Source organism: Petromyzon marinus, chromosome 38 (assembly GCF_048934315.1).
Source record: "Petromyzon marinus isolate PM22_M1 ecotype Great Lakes invasive population chromosome 38, UKy_Petmar_22M1.pri1.0, whole genome shotgun sequence".
Lineage (NCBI taxonomy): Eukaryota > Metazoa > Chordata > Hyperoartia > Petromyzontiformes > Petromyzontidae > Petromyzon > Petromyzon marinus.
Window position 1 is genome coordinate 2,654,888 of NC_133704.1, and position 26,863 is coordinate 2,681,750.

General features: G+C 45.0%; 1 protein-coding gene across 3 annotated transcripts; it reads right to left on the bottom strand.

Moving 5' to 3' along the window:
- Positions 1–1,974: 1,974 nt before the first annotated feature.
- Positions 1,975–26,862, bottom strand: GOLGA3 (golgin A3). 3 transcript variants are annotated; one of them, XM_032967931.2, is made up of 24 exons: positions 26,755–26,862; positions 24,937–25,206; positions 23,320–23,463; positions 23,107–23,219; positions 21,516–22,165; positions 19,958–20,060; positions 19,068–19,374; positions 17,089–17,291; positions 16,819–16,956; positions 16,000–16,161; positions 15,138–15,506; positions 12,950–13,027; positions 12,136–12,399; positions 10,018–10,112; positions 9,708–9,921; positions 8,873–9,016; positions 7,895–8,092; positions 7,250–7,366; positions 6,501–6,640; positions 6,051–6,180; positions 5,842–5,964; positions 5,145–5,321; positions 4,389–4,546; positions 1,975–2,751 (listed from the first exon to the last, which is right to left on the bottom strand). In XM_032967931.2, the coding sequence occupies exons 2-24, from the start codon at positions 25,055–25,057 to the stop codon at positions 2,595–2,597; spliced, it is 4,305 nt and encodes a 1,434-aa protein (XP_032823822.2). In that variant the 5' UTR covers positions 25,058–25,206; positions 26,755–26,862; the 3' UTR covers positions 1,975–2,594. The 3 variants fall into 3 exon arrangements, with proteins under 3 accessions (XP_032823822.2, XP_075928617.1, XP_032823823.2); XM_076072502.1 differs by lacking the exon at positions 26,755–26,862 and adding an exon at positions 26,279–26,294; XM_032967932.2 differs by lacking the exon at positions 23,320–23,463.
- Position 26,863: the final 1 nt, after the last annotated feature.

The following is a 26,863-nucleotide window of genomic DNA, read 5'->3' on the forward strand; positions in this document are numbered from 1 at the left end:
CTACCGATCCGACTTCGACACAAACACCGCGTCCATGCTCGTTGGGGTATCAAAGCCGGCGAGGTCTCCTCCCAGGGTCCAGGTCCAATTCCCACCACTCCCAATTCCCACCACGCACCGAGCCGGCCACTCAGAGCGGGCAGGTCGTTACCGAAATGTTGCGTTGTTATATTTTTTTTGTTCAGAGTTATTGACGTTGTTGATGGTAACTGCGTTCGTGCACCGCTGGCAAGGCAGCCTTTCACCACCAATAATCTGCAGCCATAGCTTAATAATTACAAATAGCCATAGATGTATAAACATAAATAGCCAAAGATTTATAAATATAAATAGCCATAGATGTATAAATAGCCATAGATGTATAAATAGCCATAGATGTATAAATAGCCATAGATGTATAAATATTAATAGCCATAGATGTATAAATATAAATAGCCATAGATTTATAAATATAAATAGCCATAGATGTGTCCACGAGAGGGCGCCGCGTGTCCGTGCCGTGCAGTGATAGCTGCAGGTCCAGGCTCACGCCCCTGCGTTGTGGACTCCACGTTCATGGAGCACAGTGCTCAACTCGGGTCCCATATCGAACAGTGGGGGTCCCTGCCAGTAACATCTGGCAGTTCACGAGTTGTTGATTCAAGCGAGCCTGACTACTGATGAGACACTGAGTGTCGAAGCCTGTCCAGGCTATTGGCTGTGTTGAATCAATGCCGCTGATGAGATGCACTCTCAGAAGGTCGTGCGGCTGACGGGATGAGTAGAAGTACTCCCAGTGTTTGTGTGGAGGCTGCTGTTCTGCTGGGTTAGTGTTCCTAGCCAATGCTGCAGCTGTAGCTGTGCGTTTGTCCACAAGAGGGCATGACGTGACTTGTGTATAATCTATAGTGCACATATATTTCGTACCCCTATAAACCTAACCCTCATCCCTAAACCCTAATAACCATAAACCCTCATTACCCTAATCCTTAAACCTAACCCTAAGATAGCCTCACCCTAATTTGGGTTACAGCCATTTATGGAGTCCTAATTCCATTTTCCAGAATCCAAATTTCATGGCGTTGGAATTCGGACTTCTGATATGGAATTCGAGTTCGCGAGTGTGGCTTTGGAACTCCCCATGAACCCCGTTGGACTCCAGACCCATCCCGCACCTCCCCCGGGACACACCCTGGAGCACCCCGTGACCCGCCCCAGATCCTCACCCCCCACCCAGACCCCATCAGACCCCCCCGAACTCACCCAGGAACCACCTCAGACCTGCCTGACCCATCCCGGACCAACCACGTATTCACCTAAGACCCCCCCCCAGCACTTACCCGGACACCCCCCCCCCCAACCTAAACTCACCCAGGACCCCCCCAGGATCTACCTGGACCCCCACCCCCACCAGGGCCCACCCAGGGAGTCCCTCGGACCTACCCCGGACCCTCCTCGAACCCATGCCAGACCCCCCAGCCCAGGACCCCCCTAGGACCCTCCAGTACCTACCTGGACCCCCTCCCCCCACGGACCAACCCAGGACCCCCACCCCCCGAACCCACCCGGACCCAAGCTGGACTCCCCCGCGAACCACCCCAGACCCCCTCCTGGACCCCCCCCCCCCCCCCGCCGGACTGCTCCCACTCACCCAGGACCACGCTCAGGTCTACCCTGGATCCCCCTCCCAGACCCAACCCGCAACCCCCCGGACCAACCCGACAGAGCCTCTAACCCAACCCGGACCCTCCCCAGACTGCTGCCGCACAGCAACAAAAGCCACGGCGAGTGGGGAGGGCTGAGGCGTGGTGCCGACTGCAATGTGTGGAGGGTGTGGGCGAGCGGGGAGCGCATATTATTGCCTCCAACACAATCGACTCACAACCCACTCGTACCAAATTGTCCATACGCACAGAACATTCAGTTATTTTCTGCAAGATCTGACACTGAATGCCCAACACTTGTAACCTTTGAAAATCAAAGTCTACACAGCACCGGGGATATTGTGGTTTTATTAAATATCAAGACAATGCCAAAAGTAATGGGGAAACCCAAAATGCCTGCATTGCACCAAACCTGAATATAGAAAACATTTGGTTGCTCGTAAATATGTTGAAAGTTCATTTTAATACACCACAATTGTTGATTTTCCAACCTAAACATTTTATTATTTAAAAGAAAAAAATCTATTTTATTCCAGCATGCATGTGGAAAAAGGTAGTAGTGTTCCATTAAAAAAAACACCCAACAAATGTATTCAGTGACAGGGAACATGATATATATCACAATCACCCCACACGTCGACTTCACTCCCCATCTGTAAATCAGATTTATACAAGTATGCGTATATGTTTCACCAAAAAATGCTGATGGTTTTAAACAGTCAATTGTCCGACCAGGATGTTGTTATGATTCTGTAGCCAATCATTCCGCTGTTGTCGTTGTAAATGTGTGTGCATTTGGCAAGGTTTGGAGCAGAACACGGTTATTATTTGTGATGCTAATTTCTTGTTGTTACAGAACCATCTGCAGAAGAAAAAAGAATAAAGTTTACTTAATTAAATAGATTTTCCAAGGGTTTGAACTAAATATGCTGAATTCGTTTACGGGCACCCTCAGTCCACGCTCTGCTGTTCTACAAGCGCTGGTGTGGACCCATCGGCCGTGTTCAGATCTTTCAGCTGTCCCTCCAGCTCTGTCCATGATGACACCGACTCGTGCACAGCCACCGTGTGCTCCTCCATCTGCTGCTGCAGCGTTTCCATCTCAAACCTAGAGCAGCACACAAACACACCACATCACGATTACGTGCCTTCAACTAACAAGTGGGACTTGACAGTTCATCTTCATCAGCTACGGGTAAAAGCCTCCCAAAGTCGCCGCCACCTTTCGCAATCCTGCGACGTAAAGATCTGCCCAGGACCTTGCGCACCAACTGATTTCGTCCCCTCCATCTGTTTTGTGGATGTTCCCACAGCCCATTTCACGTGAATTACTAGCTCTTTTCAAGTGGATTACCAGTGGTTTTCACGTGGACCACCAGCTCTTTAATTAGTATTTTTATTTTCCTAGCTAAGGCCCACTGAGCTCTTTTTCAGAAGTGACCTGGCCACAAATGACAGCTCGTCGAGCTGACTTATCACGTGGAAATTTACGGCAGCCAAACACTCAATGCAAGTTTCTGGAAAATTGGAGGACCTCGAGGATAATTCAAGCGACCACAGGAAGAACATGCAAACTCCAAATATACAGGTATTAGAGTCGGGATCAAACTTTCGACCTCCTTTATACCAGGCGTGGTAGGCAATGGCGGAGCCAGGATTTTCAGGTAGGGGGGGCAACCCCTCCAGCAATGAAAAATGATAGAAAAGTTGTTAGTAAGTAAGGAGTTGTTAGTAAGTAAAGACTTGTCCCTTGCTTTTTATTCGACGCGTGTGCGGCGAATAAAAAGCGTTGTGTGATCGGCATCGCAGTCGCTAAAGGTGTTTGCCTTCAGGGAAGTCGTGTACTGTATACGCAACTGCGCACAATTCTGAGTCAGTTATAACTGCTTTGCCGTTACTTATTGCCAATTATAGACTCAGACTATTGTCCTATCATCTCATAGAGTCCCTGGCACGTAATAATATGCTACCCAGTGGCAGTGGGGGTCGCAAAATGCCAATTTATTACTAATAAACCCCAATGATCCGATCAAAATTAGGGATTTCGATCGGATCATTGGGGGGGCACGTGCCACCCCCCCCTCCCCCCCACTGGCTCCACCAGTGGTGGTAGGTAACATCTCGCCACCAAAACGCCCCCATGAGAATTACCAGTATGATCCGAGTGGATTAACAGTGTGTTTCCCGTAGATTATTTGACAATTCACACAAGAGATATTCAACATCATCATCAGCCATGACGAGCTGACTGCTGGACAAAGGCCTCCCCCCAAGCCGTCATCACCTCTCACGATCTTCCAACGCAACAATACAGCCAGCATCTGCGCACAAGCTTCTGTTATTGATCCATCTCCTCCATTCCATGGCTACCACTCTCCACTCCCCATAATTATTAACCATCGGCCATCATCCCTTCCAGCAAAGTGCTCTGCCCAAGCTCACTTCTCTGAATAGTTGGGATCATGTCATTAGCCTGGCCAAGTTCTCTAATCCATATATTCCTCTTTCTAGATCTGTAGTTCTAACCATGTTTCTCTCCATGTTGTTGTGTGTACTGTCTGCTGTTCTGCTAAATTGTATCGTTAATTAACTTGTTTATTAATCATATAATAGCAGGTAGTACATACTGGTTAAAACCCTTCTTTAAACACATTGGTATATTACTTTCCATTATCAGGCTTGGAGAACAAGTTGTCCTCAACCACAACAGAGGTTAGCTTCATTACGAATGAATCAAAGACAGACCTCAGCTTCTGCAGGCAGTTCTGCAGGTTGGCCAAGGGCTGAGCTGGGGCCGGATTTGGGGGCCTCAGCAACTCCTCCAGGAGCGCAGCCGGAACAGGGCATTGTGGGATGTGCAAGCTCTTGCCAGAACCAGGCAATGTGCTCGCCAGCCCCGCAGCCTGAATTGAAATACGATTATAGCAAAGATTACTGAATGCATTTCAGTGTGTTGTATTATACACGTTCAATATTACATTTAAACTCTGCTATTCCATCATGCATTACAGGGCAAGGTTTCACATTTTCGTTTAACCAAGAGACCAGGAGAGTCTCATTTGCAAGAGTGACTTTGGTCACCAAAATAGCAAAAGCAATTGTACGCATGTATGTACGTTGAACTTCTTTCCCACCGTACGTAGCCAACCGTGTTAACAAACTAATACACAAAATATGAAAAATTACAGCAAATCATTGCAAAAATAACCAAATAGAAATCAGAGCAAAAAATTATAATCTGCATGACGAAATAGAAAACAGCACAAAAATTAGAATTATTTTTGAAATAAATACATTTCCTGTAATGAATGTTAGGCTCGGACATATTACTTTTAAAACACATTCATGGCAAAATTTACAAAAAAATTAAACGTTGAGTTCAGGCGATTAAAGTGTTTACACACTGCAATTGAATTTGTACCGAAGTTTAAAAAAAGAGGCAGAAATATAATAAGACGATACGTGGGTTTGCCATGACGTGTAATGTGTTGTTGCAAGTACCCTGCTCAATGATAGGGGCTGTTGCATCTGCTGCAGGTCCAATTTGAGCTGCTCATTCTGCTCCAGCACCACCTTCATGCTGCTCTGCAGCTGCCTCACACGCGCTGCAGCTACAAACTTCTCCTTGCGAGTCTGAGCGAGCGCTTCTCGCAGGAGCTCCGTTTCTGATCTTGCTTCCTTTTCAGACACAAATCAAAAGTCAAAGTTATTTTCTACACAAACAAGACAGTGCTCATGTACTCCACTGACCCAAGTGAGCAAGTGATGTAAATTCTGCATTTCCATGGAGAGAGAGTCTATCCATCGGACAACCACTGTTAACCTCCCCACAAATTGGTATCTATTTTAATGTCCCCTTGAGAGATGATGGGCCGAAAGCGAGTCAACCCTGAAGCAGGATTTTAACTGGCAACCTTCCGATTGCGAGCAGCTTGATCTCCTATTGAGCCACATGGCCATGAATATGCCATGCGTGTTTACTCTGGAAAGTTCGAGCCTCAAGACTCCATTACAGGAGGGGGCAATGTTGCTTTGTGTAATCCCAGTTGAATAGTTTGCAGGTAATTTTTCATTGGGATGTTTGGCCAATGCCACGTGCTGCCTGGTATTGCTATCACTTACCGCCAGCAGTAAGCACATCTGCGATAGCCCCCCCCGACAGATTTTACAGTGTGAAGTAAAGGCCCGTTAACCTTACCTGTGTAGCAGCCTGGGCACTCTCCGTTTCCATGCGGCTCCTGTGTTCCACTCCGGAGAGCTGCTGCCTCAGCGTCTGGATCTCGACGTCCTTCTGCTCGCACTGCCACTTCACGTCCTCCAACTGAAAGTGACGCACCAGGCTTTTAATTCAATCCCGGTTCCTATGACCGGGCGCGCGCGCGCAAACTCGCCCGTGTTGAATTATACCGTTTGAGTGTCGGGAAGCTGGCGAGTCTCGTCGCGCAGTCGAATCTGCAGCGCCTTCACTTCCGTACGAACTTCCGCCAACTCCTGCAGCAGCTCCGTCACCTCTCGTTCGCGAGACGCCTCCTTTAGCCTGGACACAATGACAACTTCTAAACCACTAAGTATTGTTTTTTTTCCGTTAAGTTCTACAATAAAGATCCAAATTGTAAAAAAATAAATATATGTTGGTGGAGTGGAATCAGTGGAAAAGGTGAGGGGAGAAAATCATTCACATGTATTCAATATGACAGCCACGCATGCAGAACGGGGTGGGGGGAGAACTCCATGCAGAAAGGCATCTCGGTCGGAAATCAAACCCAGGTCCTTCTTGCTGCGAGGTGCAAATTGTCACCCGCTGCGCCACCCAAATTACAAAGAACCAACATGCAGACCCTGATTTCATGTACTTGCCTTAATTCCTCCAATTCTTCCTGCATATTGCTCATCATCCCTTGCTTAGTGGCAAGCTCTTTTTTAAGCTCTGCCAATTCCAAGGAGGCTGCTTTGAAGTGGCGGCGATTATCTGCTGCCTCGCACTTTGTGGAGGACACCTAATAAAATACAAGCGCATTTAGAACACAGCAAAAACAGCAACGTACCATTTATTATGAAAATTATGCGGAGATTTCCTTATCAAGGGCATTGTGGTGGTGCTAATCTTTTGTGTACAGCCCTCCGAGACAATGGTGCCAAGTCCACGGTCCCCTGGCAGGGCTGAGATTATCCATAGGACAACCACCGTTGACTTCCCACAAAGTGATTCTCAATTTATTGACCATGGAGGGTTGTGGGTCGAGTCGATCCTCAACCAGGGTTTAAACTTGCAACCTTCTTGCGAAATTACCGGAAACGTAGCATTACCGGCATTACAAATTACACTTGCAAAATGTATGCGGTGTATTAGTGGCTGAAGTAAAAAAAAATCTATGAAAATTGTCCAGAAAATTTGCCATCTGCAGGGTTTGTGAAATCAGTTAATGTACAAGTTATGGATGAATTGTTAACATCGCAGGATCATGAGAGGTGACAACTGCTTGGGGAGGCCTTAATCTAGCAGTGGATTTATCATGGCTGATGATGACGACAGGGCTTGTAAACCACGTGATAAGCAATCGCTCCCCTTGCAAGCATATTGTGGAATGCGACATTTTCATAAATACCAGATGTTTTAAACCGGCCACATTTTCTTGCTCCTGGTCCAACGAGGTCTGCAGAGACTGCACGATCTGCTTCATGCGGGAGTCTTCCTCTTCCTTCTGCCTCAGTACAGCTTGAACCTGCACGTTATTTTCATTTAGAATTTGATACAATTCGGTACTGCCGCCATTCCCGCCGCGCAAGGTTACCACGAAGAACTGCAACCCTCATCCACGATCACTGTCAGCGCTGCCGCTGAGCCACGTCGCCACCCCAGTGTGAACATTGCACGTTGCAGGACACACTTCACCAGTACAGCTTCCCTCATTGGTTGTGACATTACCGACAACTGATACGCATTAAGAGTCTGAAAATTGTGCAAGTAAAATGACCAAAAATGCCATGCCTTCGCTGCCATTTACAGGCGACTGTCGCACAAAATGTCACGAGCACTAACGCGTCACATTTCAATTCGCGTGATAGTGTTTTGTGTTCGGAATTTGTGCCGTGTTGTGTATTAGTGTGTTGTGTGTTAGTCATAGATTTGCTTCACGTTGTGCGCGCATGTGTTTTGTCGCCGGAATGTAGTGCTGCCGATACACTCGGGAATTAAAAACATTCCTACACCACGATATCCATGCCACACAGCCTGTGCCCACGGTGCTCACTTGCAGGCTGAGCTGGCGCAGGTGCGCCTCACGGGTAGCCACTGCAGCCTGCAGCATGGCAGCGTGCTCCTTGAGAGCCACGTGTGAGCGCATCGTCCCTGCCAGACGCCCCCTCTCGTGCTCCAGCTCGAGCGCCAGCCGCCGATTCAGCTGCTCCAGGCTGCGAACGCGCCTGTTGGCGCCGTGAAGTTTCTCTAGCTGCATACAGACACAGACAGCCACGTGCGGCGGGAAATAGAACAGGGTGGTAGCGGGACAGTGCATTGGGAACAATTGTGCCTAACAGCAAGAAGGTCCCAGGTTCGATTCCTGACTCGGGCCTCTCTCTATGAGGGTTTTTTCTTGGTTCTGCAGTTGCCTTCCATAACTAAGAAAAACATAACATGAAACTGGTATTGGCCAAAACATCCCAATATTAAACATGACATGCAAAATACTCAACTGTGATGACACAACTCAACATTGTCCCCGATTGGAAAAACTCTGCAAGATTAATCCCAAAAAAAAGGAGTCTCAATGAGGCCTTCCTGGGTAAACCAAGCAGAAAAATAATAATTCTCCCTCTGTAATAAAAATGGTTACTCGGTGTTTACACGTGGGGAGTTCTCTACGATTATCATCACCACGCTGAGTATGACGAAATTCATTTCCCTGCCGTGTCTCCAAATAAGCCAGACCCCAGGCCACAGCACTTCTGGTGCCAACAGTCATGGCAATAGCCGAGTAGAGGTGCGGAAGCAGTGAGAGGGTACTACGAAGAATCACTGGCTTTCAACATCGTGCCTTCCTAGAATTAAACGGAATACGTCTGGAGAATGAAGCCTCATCAAGTGGAAACTAAAATAAAATAGAAGTAAATGCAAAACATGTGCTTCGAAATACCTTCATGCCATGCAAACAATTTAATCGAAAAGAAAAATGGTGAAAAAGTGAGCACCCGCCTTGTTTCAAACCCTGAAAGAGACAACAAAATCTCACCTCTCCTTCCATGTCCAACATCTTGGTACGGCTCTCTGCTAAGTCACGGCTTGTTGATGCAATTACTTCTTGGAGTTCCTTCTCAAGCATTTCTTTCCTTTCCACGACAGCACACAGCTCCGACTTAAGGGACGCCACATGTTCCTACAAAAATATTTTAAAAAAGAGCATTATTTTGATATATATATAAAATTCATTCAGTAACTTGAGCTTTTGCGAGTTTTTTTTTGCTTAGATAATGAGAATGCAAAAGAAGCACAGATTCATCTGTCGTAATTGAGGAATTGTGGCACCAAGTTTCGTCGGTATTTATGGTGGTTTAAGTTGAAACGTTTCAGAATAACAATTGCGTTAGACATGGTGTAAAAACCACGCAACAGCCACGAGACAATGCAGCATCAAAGGATTCGTCTCTTCATTACTCTTTGCACAATGACAATTTCACATCCTCAAGACACTTCCTGCAAGGTAACGGTAAATGTCGCACAAAGAGACTTTGGGGGGGTGAAGATCAGACCGTCTCCACTTGGGCATTTGCTAGCACGAAAGCTACGCTCAGATTGTGGAATTATTTAATAGGTTTGTGCATTTTATAACACAATTTTTTTAAATAAAATTTCGGGCATGTTTGTGGCCAAAACGCATTCCAAGTTCCAAGCAAACTCACTTTTCAAACGATCGCGCATCAACAAGTACACAATAAGCAGGCACACACACGCACGCACACGCACACACGCGCGCGCGCAAAGGACAAAACTGATATATTTCGAATCTTGGATTAAAACATGTACTTAAAAACCACATCACATTAAATCAGTTGAAAGCAAAGACGTACTGCAGTAGGATGCGTGTTGGAGGCTGCAACGTTTGCCTGTAACTTGCTGAGTTCTAATTCGGCAGTCTCTTTCGCAGAAAGTGCCTCCTGCAGTTTTCTACTCAATATGCTCACGGCATGTTCATACGCCTTGTGCTTAAGCTTCAAGTCTTTCTGTGCGGAACTCAAATCGGTTCCAATCTTCTTCATGCAGTTCTTTTGTTCTGTTATGGCCCTACAAACAAAACAAAAAATTTAATCGTTGAAAGTATCTTGACCGTAAAAAAAAATTGGCTCGTATTAAGTAAAACGGGAAATGTGGAAAACTTACTTTCTAGCCTCTTGTTGTAGGTGATCCAGTTGTGTCTTCAATTCCTCATTCTCCTGACTCATGGATGACATTGATGACATCTCTGACTGTAGTGACTGCATGTACAAATGGAGCACACACATATATGTATTACAAATTAACGAAGGCAGTTAATGTGAACGAGAGCGCATCAGCAATGAGTTTGGAAAACTGAATATGACAAAGTAAAGAAGTGTGTACTACCTGCAATGGCATATGGTTCAGAAACAGTCACCAACAAAAACATAGAACAGCACCAAAAAAGTGTGAAAAGCATGGAGAGATGTATTCCTAGAATTACATTTAGTCAGAAAGAAGAACACATGGATTCTAGAATATACAACGTTTTAATGATGTCATCCACACCATGAAGAAAAGCGAGTGAACTTGGGCAGGACACGTCACACCTCAAAGGGTTTATGCACGAGAGTAAAGACAAAAACATACATTTGGCAGCCAAGGAATGAAACGCATCAAAATTATGTCCACTGAGGAGGTTGAGCGATGAAATCAATTAATGTACAAGTTTTGGATGGAATATTGCACTGAAAGGTGGTTGCATCAGCAGTTTGGTAATCCTTCATCCACCAGAGCGTCTGGATTACAAAGGTAATTTGGCTGCTATAAGTTTCAACATGATAAGGGGCATCGTTGAGCTATCATTTGTGGCCAGGTTGCTTCTAAAAAATAAGCAAATTATTTTTTGCTTGCAATTTGTTTACTTTTCTCATACCTAGCACTCCAATCGTGTTTATGTATTGTTTGTTTGTTGGTGTAACGATCGGATTTGCCCCTACTGGACATCTGTAATCTTTATAGCTCATCGGATTCCTCCTGTATAAATAAATATTCTGATTATGATTCTGGATTTGTTCTTGGATGGTCATGATGCACCTCCTATTAGCACGGTTGGCTACGTACGGTGCAACACAAGTCCAACACAGAGACAAAGCATTTGCAAAAAGTGGTCCAATGACAATGTTGTTCATTGTGCAATTACTGCAGTGGAACCTGGAAATAATGTGGGCAAATAGACCATGTGATATACCGTGGCTTTTTAGGGGACCAGAACGATTTTCAAATAATTACACCGCAAAACCTCAAAAAAAGAACAGCGTGCAAAGCAACGCTGATTAGCTATTAGCCGCGTAACCACACACTGCAAACACATCACACACCAGGCAGTTTCAATTACAGCACTGGCTTGTGATTTGTGGTGATTTCAATGGTGTTTTTAGCCTTGCATTTGTATTTATTGTAATATTATTACAATATGAATATATAAATTACATATAAATAAATACAATTCCAAGTGATTTTGTGCTCAAATGAGCAACGAGGTGGTTCTCATCTCCCATTTACAGCACTGAGCCAGTGGTGGAAATTCCGCATTCCTATGGCACGGGCGAGTATTTCAAGCGGGTAACCACTGTTGGCTTCCCCCACTAGTGTCCATTTCATTTTGTAGCAGCGATGACAAACTCCCAACCTTGCAATTAGGAACCCCTCGCTCTCCTGCCGAGCCACCTGGCGGGATATACATATCATTTAAATACTACTACACGCTGTAAATGGATATGCAATACTATTACACGCTGTAAACTGGCTATGTAATACTATTACACGCTGTAAACTGGCTATGTAATGATATTACACGCTGGCAACTGCCTCTATTTGGTCTTAATGGAAATGGGGGGAATTTTTTTTTTTAGAAAACTAGAATTTCGGCGGCCTGCGGCCACCTTACTCTAGCTCCTACAGAGGGCTTCTCGGCATGTCCTCTCCCCCCCCACCCCATGTGTGCAGATACTACTGACTTTATTGTATGTAGAGTGTGTAGGCATATATGCCTACAAAATAAAATAATTGGGGTGGGGGGTTGACAATTTTTTTTAAGTTTTACCCCCACATCTGGGGGGGGGGTGTATCCACTTTCTATATCTCTTTGATTCAGGCCTTCTAAAAGGCCCTCATAATTTAGTTGATGGACAAACGGAATGCCTGGCTTTTATAAAATTGATGGATACATGCAGGCAACTCACCCCTGAGTTAGCATGGTATTTGTAGGGTTAAGGTTATAGTTCTCAGTTTAGACAGTACCTGCAGCTGCCCCTCAACACGAGACCTCTCTTTATTTGCTCGCAGAACCTCATCTTCCATGGCAGTCAGATGTTCCCTCAGCTGCCTCAGCTCATTATTCAGATGATCTTGCTCCTTCACCCAGCTTTCGCGCTCAGCTTTGAAACTCAGCAGCTCCCCACGTAGGCCTCTCACTTCCACGTCCAGCTTGTGTTTTGCCGTTTTCAGCTCCTTCAACAGCTGCTCCTTGGCACTGGCATCTCGCCTGTAAGCCTCAACCATCACCTTCAAGTAGAAAGAAGCGACGGGTATAATTACACCTCATTTTCAGGATACGGGCATTCCACGTAAAACATCGCTGGCCGCAGTGAAACTGACAAATTACTTTCAGCAATAGTGGTGACATTATATTATTTGGATCATATTCGTAAGCATAATGGAAATGGCTTTACCTGCTTTTAAAGTGTCCATAACACACTACACATAAAGGGAGGATATTTCTTTTCAAAGTTAGGGAAGATTTTTTTTTGGCTCAGAAAAAAGTCCCAGTTTTCATTTCCTTTAATTTAATTGTAATTGAATTGCACAACTATTTCACTTCAGCATTAAGCACTCGGATTCTATAACTTTCCTCGTATTTTTCACTCGGCGAGCGCTTCTGAAACACCGCATGACCGGTGCACATTGGACAGGCAGATCTTGCGGAAAAGACATCGCTCCACAATAGAACATGCGTACTTTACTTGGGCAAAGCCAATAACAGGCGAGAAAAAAATATCACAAGGTTTGACGAGTTACTGTAGCATGCAAAGTGCTCGTATGATCTGATATTCACCTTTTGTTGCGTTAACTGGTCTTTCACCTTGTGAACCTGCTTCAAAAGTTTTTTATTTTCTTCCTGAATTGTTTCAATCTAAAAAAAAAACCACAGTAAATTAATAGAAACATGAGCACAACGCTACGCAATAAAAATTCAGACCTCTCGAGCCAACACTCTTCCCACCGTGATTTCCTACTCGAATGAGCACCGAGGTGGTGCTGCGCTCCCCGTTCACAACCATGCTAATATAGGCCTGCCTAGTACACCGACTTAATAACGGAAACTTGAACCTAGAAATGGCACAAGCAGGTGCTTTTTAACACAACTGGTTGTACTAACATGGTTAACAATGAATATGCTCTTAAATGCAACCATGATACACAAACGTTCACACGACATAATAAACACTCATGAATGGAATTGGCCAAATATCGCAATACGAGGGTTGATGGATCACACAAACGTCGTGAAACTCCCTTCCAGTAGACGTCGTGGTCACCATACTCTGGCTTGCCAGGAGGTAACAGTACAGCAAGTAGATTAATCTCCATGTTTCTATCTGTACGGGGATACAGTGTTGCCCCCTTCCAAGCACAATTTTTTTTCCAGGTACCCCAGTTTCCTACCGTATGTAAAAAACTTATTAAATGGCTTGAAAATATCATCTCCATATATATAAAAGGCAAAGTTGTGAATGTGTGTGTCTGTTCAAAATGTTTAGCGTACTTCCCGACATGCAACAAACTTGAAATTTTTTGCACGCCATGTGAGCTGTGACGTCAAATCTGTCATGTGACCCGCGCATGTGGAAGCGTAACGCATTGTAGTGTAGTGGTTAGCGCGCTGTCTGTGTGTCTGTGTGTGTATGTGTGTGTGTATGTGTCTGTGTGTGTGTCTGTGTGGAAGTGTAACGCATTGTAGTGTAGTGGTCAGCGCGCCGCGCTACGAACCCGGCGACCCGAGTTCGATTCCCGCTCTCGGCCACCACCGGTGACGATTATTTTAACCGCTCCTGGGCCTCCCCGAGGTCGACTCAGCCTCGAACGAGTAACTGCTCTGCTGTGCGAACATCGCCACTGGGGGGACAAAGGCGGCCGGGCGTGGTGCTGGCCACCCACCCCCTCGTGTGCGGTGCCGGCCTTCATAGGTGCTCGCTAACAGCACTTGCCCCCTACAGGCTACACGGGGGATTTTGTCTTTATCCTGTGTGTGTGGGGGGGGGGGACTGCGTAGCGATTCGCGCGCTGCGCTACGAACCTGGTGACTCGAGTTCGATTCCCGCTCGCGGCCAATTACCGGTGACGATTATTTGAACCGGTCCTGGGCCTCCCCTAGGTCTACTCAGCCTCAGCCTCAAACGCGTATCTGGTGTGGTGTGTGAACATCGCCACTGGGGAGACAAAGGCGGCCGAGCGTGGTCCAAGTCCCGGGCGAAGCCGGGTAGTTAAGCTAGTCATAGTATAGATGACAGCAGAGACTGAGCAATTGTTGGGTGCTTTCCAACTTGTCAGTGGTTCCTTCCTGCCTCTTGATCATCTTCACAAGTGAGCGAAAAAGTGCACGTGTATCAAGTCTAAATTCAAACAAAAATGTCCTCCCTGCCTGTGAAAAATATATATATCCATTTGAATGGAAATGATCGTTGATGATAATCCGAAAATTATCGTTATCATCGCATTTTACTCCCTCTATGATTATTTTTTGTTTTAAATACAAGTATCAATTTTCAGTCCACATGATTAACACTACATTTGGATCATTTTTGTGTGAAAAGCATAATCATCAGCAAACGTAAGTTTAATTCTAATTCACAACTACAATTCACATTAAAGGTGACGGGGAGGGTGGCCCAGTGGTAACACACTCGTGGCTCACAGCAAGGGCGTGGGTTTGATTCCCTGCTTGGTCGCCTCTCTGGGTAGAGTTTGTATGTTTCTCTCCCCCTTTCCTGGAAGGATTTCAACTCTGGGTTCTCCGGGTTTATTGGAAAAAAAAAGGCACTGTAACTGCTGTTGGGTACGCATCCTAAAGCTGAAAAAAATTACCTGCAAATTACTCAATTGAGATTACACACAACAGCAACATCGTTCCCTTTTGCGAAACATTTGGCAAGGACCCTGCTGAAAAGTCTTGAGACTCATTGAGGTTTTCTGGATAAACAAGCATCATAATAATGATAAAACCACACGTAAAGTGACGTCACCTGTGCACCCTTGACCGTCAGCTGTTGTCTGAGCTCTTGCAGATCTTGTGTTGTTGTGTTGGCGCAATCTTCCAGCTGGCCCAGTCCTTCACCTACTGCTTGATGTTCCGCACGGGCAGCCTGCAGCTCCACCTCAAGCACCAGCTTCGTGTTTTGAAGGAACTCGATGCTATCGTCCTTGACATTCATTTCTGCCTGCAGGTCTACGAGCTGGGAGCCGAGCAGGTCATATTGAGCCTGTAGAATGTGCATGGCATGCTCCTTGGCATGCAGGGCCTCCTGGCTGCTAGACAGTTGCTCCATGATGCTCACATGCTCTTGCTCCAGGGCCTGCAGCTGTAGATCCTTCTGATGCACGGTCAGCCGCAACTACACAAACACATGACATGTGTAATACAAAAGCATTACACATGAAGACGACGATGTTTTGGCCCAAACTACTAATGAAAGTAACCCAAAAAAAAGGCGAAGGGCCGAAATAATGTCTCCTTGTGATTGTACGTAGGTCCGTGTTTCTGTATGTCTGTGTGTGTGTCTCTGTATCTCTATGAATGTAGTGCTGTGTTAACGGTTTTAACACCTTAGCTGCAAAGTGTAATATATAGTTATTTTTAACCATATTTAACTGGAAATTACATTCTCGCTTTCGGGTTTTCATTCCAGAGCATAAAAAAACACAGCTTTCAGTTTTTGCTTCAGAAAATGTACGGTTAAAACTAGTTTCACGTTCCAGATTATGTTTGGTTCGACTCTCAGGGGTCAACTACCAACAAGGATTTGAATTCCCAACCTTCCAATTGCGAGCCGCTCACTGTAATAGTGAGCCACTGGCCAGTTTAAGCAATTCATGATTATAACAAACCTTGTCCATCTCCTTCTGTAAGTGAGTTGCACAGTCAGCCATTTTTAACAGCTGCAAGCGCTCATCTTCGAATTTCTCCACCCGCTGTGCGAGGTCTTGCTCCACCAGAGCCTTGGCCTGTTCAATGTGCTGCACTGTCTTCTCTTGGTCCAACAAGTCAGCCTGCCACCACAGAACACCACAACAAAATATAACTTGCTGTGTATGCGCTTGAGCAAGCATGGTCGAAAAACAGCATCAATGCGCCGACATGTCTTAAGAAGTTGCCGGCATTTTAGGTGTCGCCTTGAGGCAGAGGCTAGGCATTTCATGGCAAGATAGGGTAATCAATGCACAAGTTCAGAAGTCAGGGAAGAGAACGTGGCAGGTACGTTTTTACGATACAATTCAGCAAAAATGACTGTGCTGGATGGGATATGCAGAATGGAGGATAGGGTAAGCAACTTGGAAGTTGGGAAGAGAACACGGCAGGTAAGTGTTAAAGAGTGGCTGCGCTGGGCGTGAACAGGACGAGGGAGGCCTAATTGTCCAGACAGACATTGCAGTGGTCTCTATGACATTGGCGACCAAAGGGAAGAGAAGACCTAAGGTCTGATAGTGAGATACAGTCAGGGCAGATCTTGGTGGTCATTAGGTATCGACTTGTGCGACAGCTGTAGGATCTGGCGGACAGCAGAAAACGTTGGCGAGGTGTGGTGGAATCAACGGCTTTGACCATGATTGGATTGTTACATCACAGGATCGTGAGGTGCCAGCGGGTTGGGGAGTCCTTCATCCAGCCATGGATTGATCATGGCTGAATAGGATTAATATTTTTACCTCGATCGTTTGAAGATGCAATGCAATCTGTTCTTTTTCTTTCAGAGATTTTTGCTGAGATTCTGACAGCTGCTGGGCTAAGGCCAGGTTTTCCAATTTCAGTTGTTCCATGAGTCCCGTCTGATTGGCATTCCCAGCCTAAAAACATTTGCAGAATGCGTCAATGTAATAAATAACACGCACACAAATACAAAGAAAACAGAAAAACTCCACAATGCCCAACAACTTGTCTTGCATGAAACTCAAGAAAAAAAAAATGCAGTCCCTTGCCTGGATGCTGATAAGCTCACTTTGCAGCTGCACCCGTGATTTCTGGGCAAGCGACAACTGCTGCTGGTACCAGTCGCGCGCCTGCATGAGCGTGGCGATCTCCCCCTGACTGATGGTAAGCTGTGAGGCAAGCGCCGAGCGCTCCACCTGCACCTGCTGCAGCTGCCTCTGCATGGAAGACATGTTCTGCCGCAGCATGTGAACTACAAAAGGAAAAGACGCACTCCGCCGGCTCAGCCACACACACCCCATCATTTCAAGTGTATTCTGTTTAATCGCGTAACCACTCAAGAGACCAGGATTGCCTCATCTGCAAGAGCGACTTGGGTCACAAAAATCTCAAAAAAACAAGAGAATATCAAAACAAAGTACAGCAATGGAGCAAATATAAAGCAAATATAAAGCAAAGAAAAAATAACTAAAAAAAAATCAGGGCAAAAACAACCACATTACAGAAGAAATAAAAAAACAGCGCTAAAAAATAAATCCATATCAAATTAAATTTATTTCCTGTAATAACATCAAACAACTTTTAAAAAATCGTTCATCGTAAAATTAAGTTACAGATACATCAACATGTGACCTGGGTGTAAGAACTATACGTACACTCTCTCATGGATAATATGCTATACAAAGCTTATTGTATTGATTCGTTAATACACTGTACATCACAAATAAACAATTGCGTGCATACATGCACAGGTCAGGTGGGGATGTCGTAAGAGCATCTTAACTAAGTCAGGAGTCACGGATCAAATCTTGGTCAGGGGCAATTCAACCGATCATTTCTCCAGAATTTATACAATTAGTATAACTTTGCATTGCCAACAATAGTTGTTTGAAAGATAAATGTACTCCTGCCATAGAAATGTGTAATTTCCACCGATGGCTTAGTGTCATATCCGATGCTGAGCATCGACTCACTCAATGAGTGAGACTCACTCAGAGTTACGGTAATGCCCGATTTACGCCGGGGATGCGTTCCTGAAAGCTGTGACGGATATTGAGACGACATAAATCAAAGAAATGTACAGGGTAGGTGGAGGCAAAGACCGAGAGGCAATGGATACGAGATAAGACGGACGATGCTGTCAGCGATGTAAGTGTGGGGTTGAGGCAACGCAAATCGGGTAGCGATGTTAATAAAGTGACGACGTTATTTGCAAAACGACGTAAAAGGGTGAGACGTCAATCAGGGTATTACTGTACACGTGAACACTGTACGAAACGGCAGGGTGGCGTAGTAGTGACACTCGTGCCTCACAGCAAGAAGGGCCTGGGTTCAATTCCTGACCTGGGTGTCTTTCTGTGTGGAGTTTGTATGTACTCCCCCTGTTCTGCATGGGTTTCCTCTGGGTTCTGTGGTTTCCCTCCCATAGCTAAGAAACACACACTGTTACTGGTATATTGGATAAATATCCCAATGCTGAGAAAAATACCTGTTAGTTAATCAATTGGGATTACACACACAGCAGCAGCATCTCCCCCGAGTGCTTAAACTTGGCAGGGCCCTACTTAAAGAGAGTCATTAGACTCAGCGAGGCTTTCCTCAGTAATTCATAATAAAGGTTTTTGGGTTAGATCGCATTATTTATAAATGTGTCGTAACCCTCCACCACCCGACACGGCCAATCAGCAAAAAAGTGTCACGTTGACAAAAGACAAATAATTCACTTTTCAACACACCGGTGGGCTAAAGTAGTGAATTATTTGTCTTTTGTCAACGTGACACTTTTTTGCTGATTGGCCGTGTCAGGTGGTGGAAGGTTACGACACATTTATAAATAACGCGATCTAACCCAAAAACCTTTATTATGAATAATATTGGTGGCGAAAGCCTACGTGTTAAACTGACTTTCCTCAGTAACTAAGCATAACAATAATTAAATACATTCTAAATACTCCACTTTAATCACGGATGTTATTTAATGTGCTTTAAATAGCATATTCATTTACACATTTCAGATACATTTTCTCACCCGAATTGTCTTTGTCAGCAACAGTCTTCTGCAGGTCTTCTAAACGGCCCAGGAGACGCTGATACTGCTGCTCAGCGGCACCGAGATCGTTGCTCAGGTTCTTGAGTCCGCTGTTTTTGAGCTCAAGGTTGGTCTGCATACACAGCATGGCCTGCTCCAGACCGAGGCACTTCTGTTTGAGGGTGAGGACCTCTTGGCCCATTTCACTGCACTTGGACTCCCCCAAGGCAGCCTGCGCTTGCTCCGCTCTGCGCTCTGCCTCCAAGGCCGCCAGTGTGGCCTGCACCTCCGTCTTCTCCTTCATGGCCTGTCACAGCACATTGCAATCATGCTGTTAGACTGCCAGCATTGGTGTTTTACACGGCATGAAATCTGCAACGTTAAACAAAATGTCACGCGACATTAGGTGCCCTGTTCACAGCGAGTGATTCTGAGCACCTCCTGCTCCTTCGCCTACACAACCTGTCCTCCGAGAGAGCCACGGGCTCGCACAGAAATCCACTGGCTCATACAGAGACCGACTGGCTCACAGAGATCCACAGGCTCCCACAGAGATCCACATGCTCGCACAGAAACACACTGGCTCACACAGAGACCCACTGGCTCATACAGAAGAGCCACAGACTCAAGAGACGCGATTGGCTGGTGGATAGACAGCCACGGGAGACCGTGCTTTATGTGCATCGATCATGGCGGGGCGGTTGACCATAATTCACCACGCTGGCAAGTACCAGCTGGAGACGGCAGCACCTTTCTGCGATCCCTCTCATTAAGTACCTGACTGGTATGGGGTCCCTATCCAGTAATATGGCCCCAGAAAGGCAGTGCTGCATTGATGATGATGATGATGGCACTGAATGCCATTTAGCTGAAAACTATTTCAGTCTCACCTGTTTGGCTTCGGAAGCCAGTGCCTCAAGTTGGCCTTCCAATTGGGTCTTCTCTCGCAAGATTTCGGACACCTCATAATTTTCCACTGTAAGATTAGTAACACTGCAATGGACAGTAAACAGTTATCCACACAACGGAATGGTTATTTACATTTGATATCAAACAGGTCACAAGGTGTACATCAGATTTCTGACATTAGCTCGTTTCTACTACAGGATTCTTATGCATTACAAATATGACATGTTTGAGTAACATAGACGTGTATGTCGACCATTTATAATCCTATATTTTCTCATACTATTGTTAAAATCTGAGGTTCACTTTCAAACGATTATCACATCTTCCCAATTTGTCATCATAGTGCACTTGCCAATGGGGTTAAGCATGTGTGCATTCATCTCACTGCTCAATCTCTGCTGAGGTTGCCCCATTCACACATCTCCCCATTCACGTATCACCCCCATTCACACATCTCCCCATTCACGTATCACTCCCATTCACACATCTCCCCATTCACGTATCACCCCCATTCACGTATCACCCCCATTCACGTATCACCCCCATTCACGCATCTCCCCATTCACGCATCTCCGACCCTGGGTTATTTGTGTTGCAATTGGGTGCCATTATTTGCAGACATGGTTTATTCATTATTCTTGAGAACTAGCAAAGTACTCTTTTTGTTTAGTGTGTACTCAGTGCGTGTTTTTGTCAATTTGGACTGTAATAAAGAGAACATCTTCTGTAGATGCAATCAGAGGAGGTTTCAGGCTGTCTGACAAGGGTTTCAATGATTACTGTTACTAATCTATGTTAAAAAAGATTTATTACAATTCAGACTTTGCCAGAGCACGCTCAAGTGACTTTAGTGCCGACATTTTATTAAAATATATGCCGACAAACATTACGCACTTAAGAAATAATTGTAATGTCGTTTTTCACCAAGAGATCTTAAAACCCGTTGAACTGGTTTTGCTCGTCAGCATTTTCTTTAATCCACATTACATCCAATATGCAATGACTAAAAAGATGGACAACTTCTCTTGAATAACAGTGTATTTCTATGTGTATCCTGCTTAGTTAACCCAGATGTACACATAGCAGCAGCGTGGTCACTAAAAACAACACTTTTTTAATCATCGCGCAGTTTTGTCAAAAGCTCCGATTCACATATGTAAATGCCACCAGTCTTCAACATAAAGATTAATTTTGAACAGCAGTAAGTAATCCACTTCCTCAAATGCATTCTGGAACAAAAAGGGCATAGAATGTAATCCTCTCTAAAATTAATTTCCTGTTTCCAGACTATACTGAATAGCCAAATTGTATGATAGTTTTGATTCACCGTTGGCAACATTTTAATGCATAAGGCACCAATAGACATTAGGGGGCATACTGCCATATAGATGTTTTTTTATTATCTGAAGCATGTCAGTAATTTGGGACTGAAACTGTCATTCAAGTCCAATGCCACCTGAAAGTAGATGCAATTGTTGTGCAATGGTTCCGTGAAAGCGGCCGCCAGTGTCCAACGCAGAACCCACCCATGATACCCACCTGCTGGAAGCGCTGAGGCTCAGCTGTTCTGTATCATTGTGCTCGCTGTCATCACACTTCAGCTCCATCAAATGTTCTGCAGCGGAGGTCAGTACCTCATGGAGGGTCGTATATTGCCCCAATTCCATCTCTTGAACGACACTCGGACCTTCTCTCTCTTCCGTCTTCACAGTCTCCGATATCTGATGTTCTGGAGTTATATGTTCAGTGATCGCGTAATCTTCAACGCTGACTCTATTCACCTCTGTGGTAGCATTTCCATCTGGTGACCTCACTTCTAAGCTGTAATTAAGCTCAGTCGCAGGTGTATTTGTAACAAGGGATATAGCAGAGGTTGACGAATTCATCGTTCCTGAACCAAATGATGCATTATAGCTATTTCCAACATCCTTCAAGTCATATTCGTTGCCGTCTGCCACCGATTTGTAATCAGACAGAGAGTGCACTTTATTTTTTTTCACTTTCATATCAGGGGAATTCATTGGAATACCCAGGCTGCCAACCTTGGGCCCACGTGGGACTGTTGTTCTAATGTATGAATATTCCTTTGTCATGGTAACGGTTTGTACTCGGGGCAGTGAATCTGGGTTTAACATCAAGTCTGGATCAAGTGTACTGATTTGCCGGCCTTTTGGTGAAGTCTTTGTCAACTGTTAGAAAAAAAAAGACAGAGATTAGATGTTTAAACGTCAAAGTTATCCTGCTGAAAATAGCATTGAGCCAGTGCTCATTTCCTGCTTACATCCCTGAGCAAGTGGTGGTCATTCCACATTCTTATGGCAGGGGTTGTCTCTCCATATCTCCATAGGGCAACCACTATTCTTCACCACAAGGTGGTGCTCATATCATTCACCCCCAAGGGATGACAGGCTGCGTCAACCCCCAAGCAGGATTTTAACTCGAAACCTTCCGATTGTGAGCCACTCGACTGCTGAGCCACTTGGTCAGTTACATAGGCACACTCAATAACAGATACCTACTTGCATCTTTCACATAATGCAAATTAAGTGGTGCATGAAATATTGTTTGTTTTAATTTTCTAAGTTCACAAACGTAAATGACTTTTTTTTATCTCAAATGTCCATATTATAAACATATATACTGCTGGAAATACTGCTTATGACCCAATCACCATGAATGCACGTTATCTCACGACGTCTCAGAAGCTAAGAGAACGAGTGAGCCTGGTTCGCATATGTATGGTATACTGCCAGGAAATACCAGGTGTGGTCAGCTTGTGCTGCGAGGATGCTGGGAAACAGCAGTCCAGAAATTGATTCTTGAATCTCTGTGGAGCTTGGGCCCTTCCCAATCAAACGTTTGGGGTTTCTACAGACACTCTAGTTTCCTCCTATAAACCAAACCTTCCCTTCCCAATCAAACGTTTGGGGTTTCTACAGACACTCTAGTTTCCTCCTATAAACCAAACCCTCACAAATGGAATTGACTGTCGAAAGAAAGTTGTGAGACCCAGTGAGGATTTTCCTGTGTAAATAAGAGACATTATTGTTATCTACTCAGGTAACAGTATAAATAGCCAATACGCTGCTTAAATCGCCAGTCAGTTGCTGAAACATCTCATAAGGCTTACCCGACCAGTACGCTGTTTTACGCGATACTGATGCAACTGTTCTTCGAGCTGTTTCTGTGCTTTGGCCTTGATCTGTCCTTCATTTTGATCTTTACCAATGGGCATCTCTTGCGCTGCAGAAACAAATAAACTGTTAATATTTACGCTTATATGTAAGGAAACTCAAACAAGCATAACAATAAACAACAACACTGAATAAATGCAATATCTTACTGAAGATAGTTTCTTGGAGTAGAAGGCTTTGCCTGAGTGACTGAAAAGCTTCACTTGTGTGATGAACATTACTGACATACTCCTCTGCCTTGTCATCAGTAGCTTGGGTCATTTCAATGTCCTCTGTACGATATCCATTTGTGTCTGTAATAAATGTGTAGGGGACCGTTACAAATGCACAGCTGTTAAACTAAACAATGGTATACGTAACAAATATTCACGAAATTCGCCTCCTTCACATATTTGTCCCTCCTCATACATATTTAAGAATTTTCACACATTCCATCAGCTGTACAGACTTCTGGGAGCCCATCAACACTTGGTTCAAAACAAACATTCAGTGCCTCAGCAGCAGTGAGGCTTGCTTGAACCAATGCTGGCCTACTGCCAGATGTTTAAAGGAGAAGGCAGTTTTCTGAGCTGGGAATCTTGAAAATGTCTTCTCCTAAGCTTTCACTATGCGCTACTGAGGTATCTTCAGATAAGTACCGTAGTATATTAAGTTCCTGCCTGCAGTAGTGTGCAGCTCGACCCGCTAAACCGCACTCGGACTTGAAGCGGCTGCAAAAAACCTACAGAGTAAACTATCTTACTTGGAAGAAAATATCTGAAACAAAACATCGTGCACAATGAGATGGGCACTTTCATTCTGGAGATGTTAATATTTCCACAGCATGAGCAGTTGCACCAGGGCCCGAAAGAGGCCAAAGAAAAAGCACTGTACCCTTGAAGACGAATGAGCTATCGGTGAAAACTGGGACCCAAAAACATCTGAAGGTAATTTTATACAGTTACTAGCTTTACTACCCCGCTTCGCCCGGGACTGGGATTCTTTGCTTGGATTAATTTCATATTCCCTTATATTTCACTGAAAAACCCTGATAAAAAAATTGATGCTTGCAAGAAAGAAAAAAGCCGAAACAAATACATTTAACTCGGACGTTTTTCACTGAAGGAAATTCAACCTTAACCCACTTATACGCAAGGTCGATTTTGGCAACTCGGGAATGGAATGACGTGGCTAGCTGAAAATAGTCGCGTTCCCTTAGAAATTCCAGACAGCGTGAGCTGTGCAAATTTCATGACGTCAGAGCTCAGCGTTCGAGAGTTTTTTGCTTGCTTCAAACAAACACAGATGTATTTTCTGCTTTATATTTAAGAGCGAGCTGAAAACAGTCGCGTTGATTTAGAAAATCGAGACAGCTCTGCCGCGCATTTGTGCGGGATACACGGCCTACGCGGAGGGTTTGTGGGGGGGGGGATGCGTGACGTCAGCAGGCACACTGCGTGACGCTGCCGCATGCGGGTGACATCACAGATGTGACGTCACCGCTCACTTGCCGTGCAAAATATATGCATTATTACTCCCCCCCCCCCCCCCAAATATTTTTTATACTTTTTGCATTGTGTACAGTCTGGAAACTACCCACGTGCCAAAATTCAAGTTTGTTGCATGTTGGGAAGTACGCTAAAAATTTCGAACAGACACACATTCACAAATTTCCCTTTTATATATGTATGTATTGTAAATTAAACCAATTTTTGCTTTAGTCTTTTTTCGGAGCAATTTTGAAAACAAAAATTATAATTGTGTCCACTGCTGTGAATGTGACATACCAACAGCGCAGGGTAACGAGGAATCTGAGGCAGCGCCATTCTGCCCGTGTGAAGACGTCTTCTCCCCGGCCTTCGCGCCGACATCATGATCGGCGAGGCCACTTGAGTTAACCTCGGCCATCGGAAGCACTCTTTCCAGATATATTTCGCTGTACTTCCAATTGCCAAAAGCATTTGTTTCAATTGCGTGGATTTACTGAAGTTGGATGTTGTTGTTGTTATTTTTTTCTTGTCCCATCGAAGAACATGCTCTACACAGAAGATTATGATCTGTTACAAAAACAAAGAATGACAATGGGTCAACTATGTCCGACACCAACCAGACACTAGTCAGCCTTCAGCAAGTTTGCATGACATTGTATTTTTTTTATTCGAGCCGCTAGTGGTATTTTAGGGCTGAATACATGGCAATCCTTAAACAACTATGTTTTTCAACAATACTACACTATAAATTTGCATTAAGAAAATGGCCCAATTAGGTGAGTGCACAGATGATTTTCTCAGTGACAGTAAAGCATGTTACTTTAATTAACATCCTGTTCATCACACATGTTTTATACAAACATCTCAACCTTTATAAATAATTGTTCTGGTTCCAAAAAAGCACTCGTATATCATGTGCTGTATTTTAAAACACTTTTATTCAGTCTGTCTTCGGAGCTGATTTCAATACTTGATATAAAAAATGTTTTTATTTTAAATAGAAAACATTCCACAGTCATTTAGCAATACATAACAAAACCCATGCCAATTTTAGTTGGCACAATTATGGTTTGGTTTAATGTTTTAGAATCGTTTCCACACTCATAAGCCGAGGGCACTGGTAATGTTTAATTTTAATTTACTCCTCAAAATATTCGTGTCCATTGACACACAGAGCGATCACGACATGACACTTCATACCGAACACTTATACAGTATGCATTTATGCAATGATCACACTCTATAAAACACGAATACTTCATTAAATTATTCACACTGCAGGTTCATACACGGGAAGGCTCGAGGCAAGAGACGAGGGACACGTGGGGACAACGGAGACACTGAGACGCGCAGACCGAGACACTGAGACAGGGAGACACTGAGAGACACTGAGACAGGGAGACACTGAGACAGGGAGACACTGAGACAGGGAGACCGAGAGATACTGAGACAGGGAGACACTGAGACAGGGAGACACTGAGACAGGGAGACCGAGAGATACTGAGACAGGGAGACACTGAGACAGGGAGACACTGAGACAGGGAGACCGAGAGATACTGAGACAGGGAGCGACCTGGAGCCCCTGAGACAGGGAGACAGGGAGACACTGAGACAGGGAGACACTGGGACAGGGAGCGACCTGGAGCCCTCGAGACACTGAGACAGGGAGACACTGAGACAGGGAGACACCGAGACAGGGAGACCGAGAGATACTGAGACAGGGAGCGACCTGGAGCCCTAGAGACACTGAGACAGGGAGACAGGGAGACACTGAGACAGGGAGACACTGAGACAGGGAGACACTGAGACAGGGAGACAGGGAGACACTGAGACAGGGAGACACTGAGACAGGGAGACACTGAGACAGGGAGACACTGAGACAGGGAAACACTGAGACAGGGAGACACTGAGACAGGCAGACACTGAGACAGGGAGACACTGAGACAGGGAGACACTGAGACAGGGAGACACTGAGACAGGGAGACACTGAGACAGGGAGACACTGAGACACTGAGACAGGGAGACACTGAGACAGGGAGACACTGAGACAGGGAGACACTGAGACAAGGAGACATTGAGACAGGGAGACACTGAGACAGGGAGACAGGGAGCGACCTGGAGCCCTCGAGACGGGGGGAACCGCGCAGGCCACGGCGACTTCGCTACGTGGATCCTGCGCGTCCGAGGCGGAAGTGGCGTCAATACGCGTGACGTCAGATGTTGT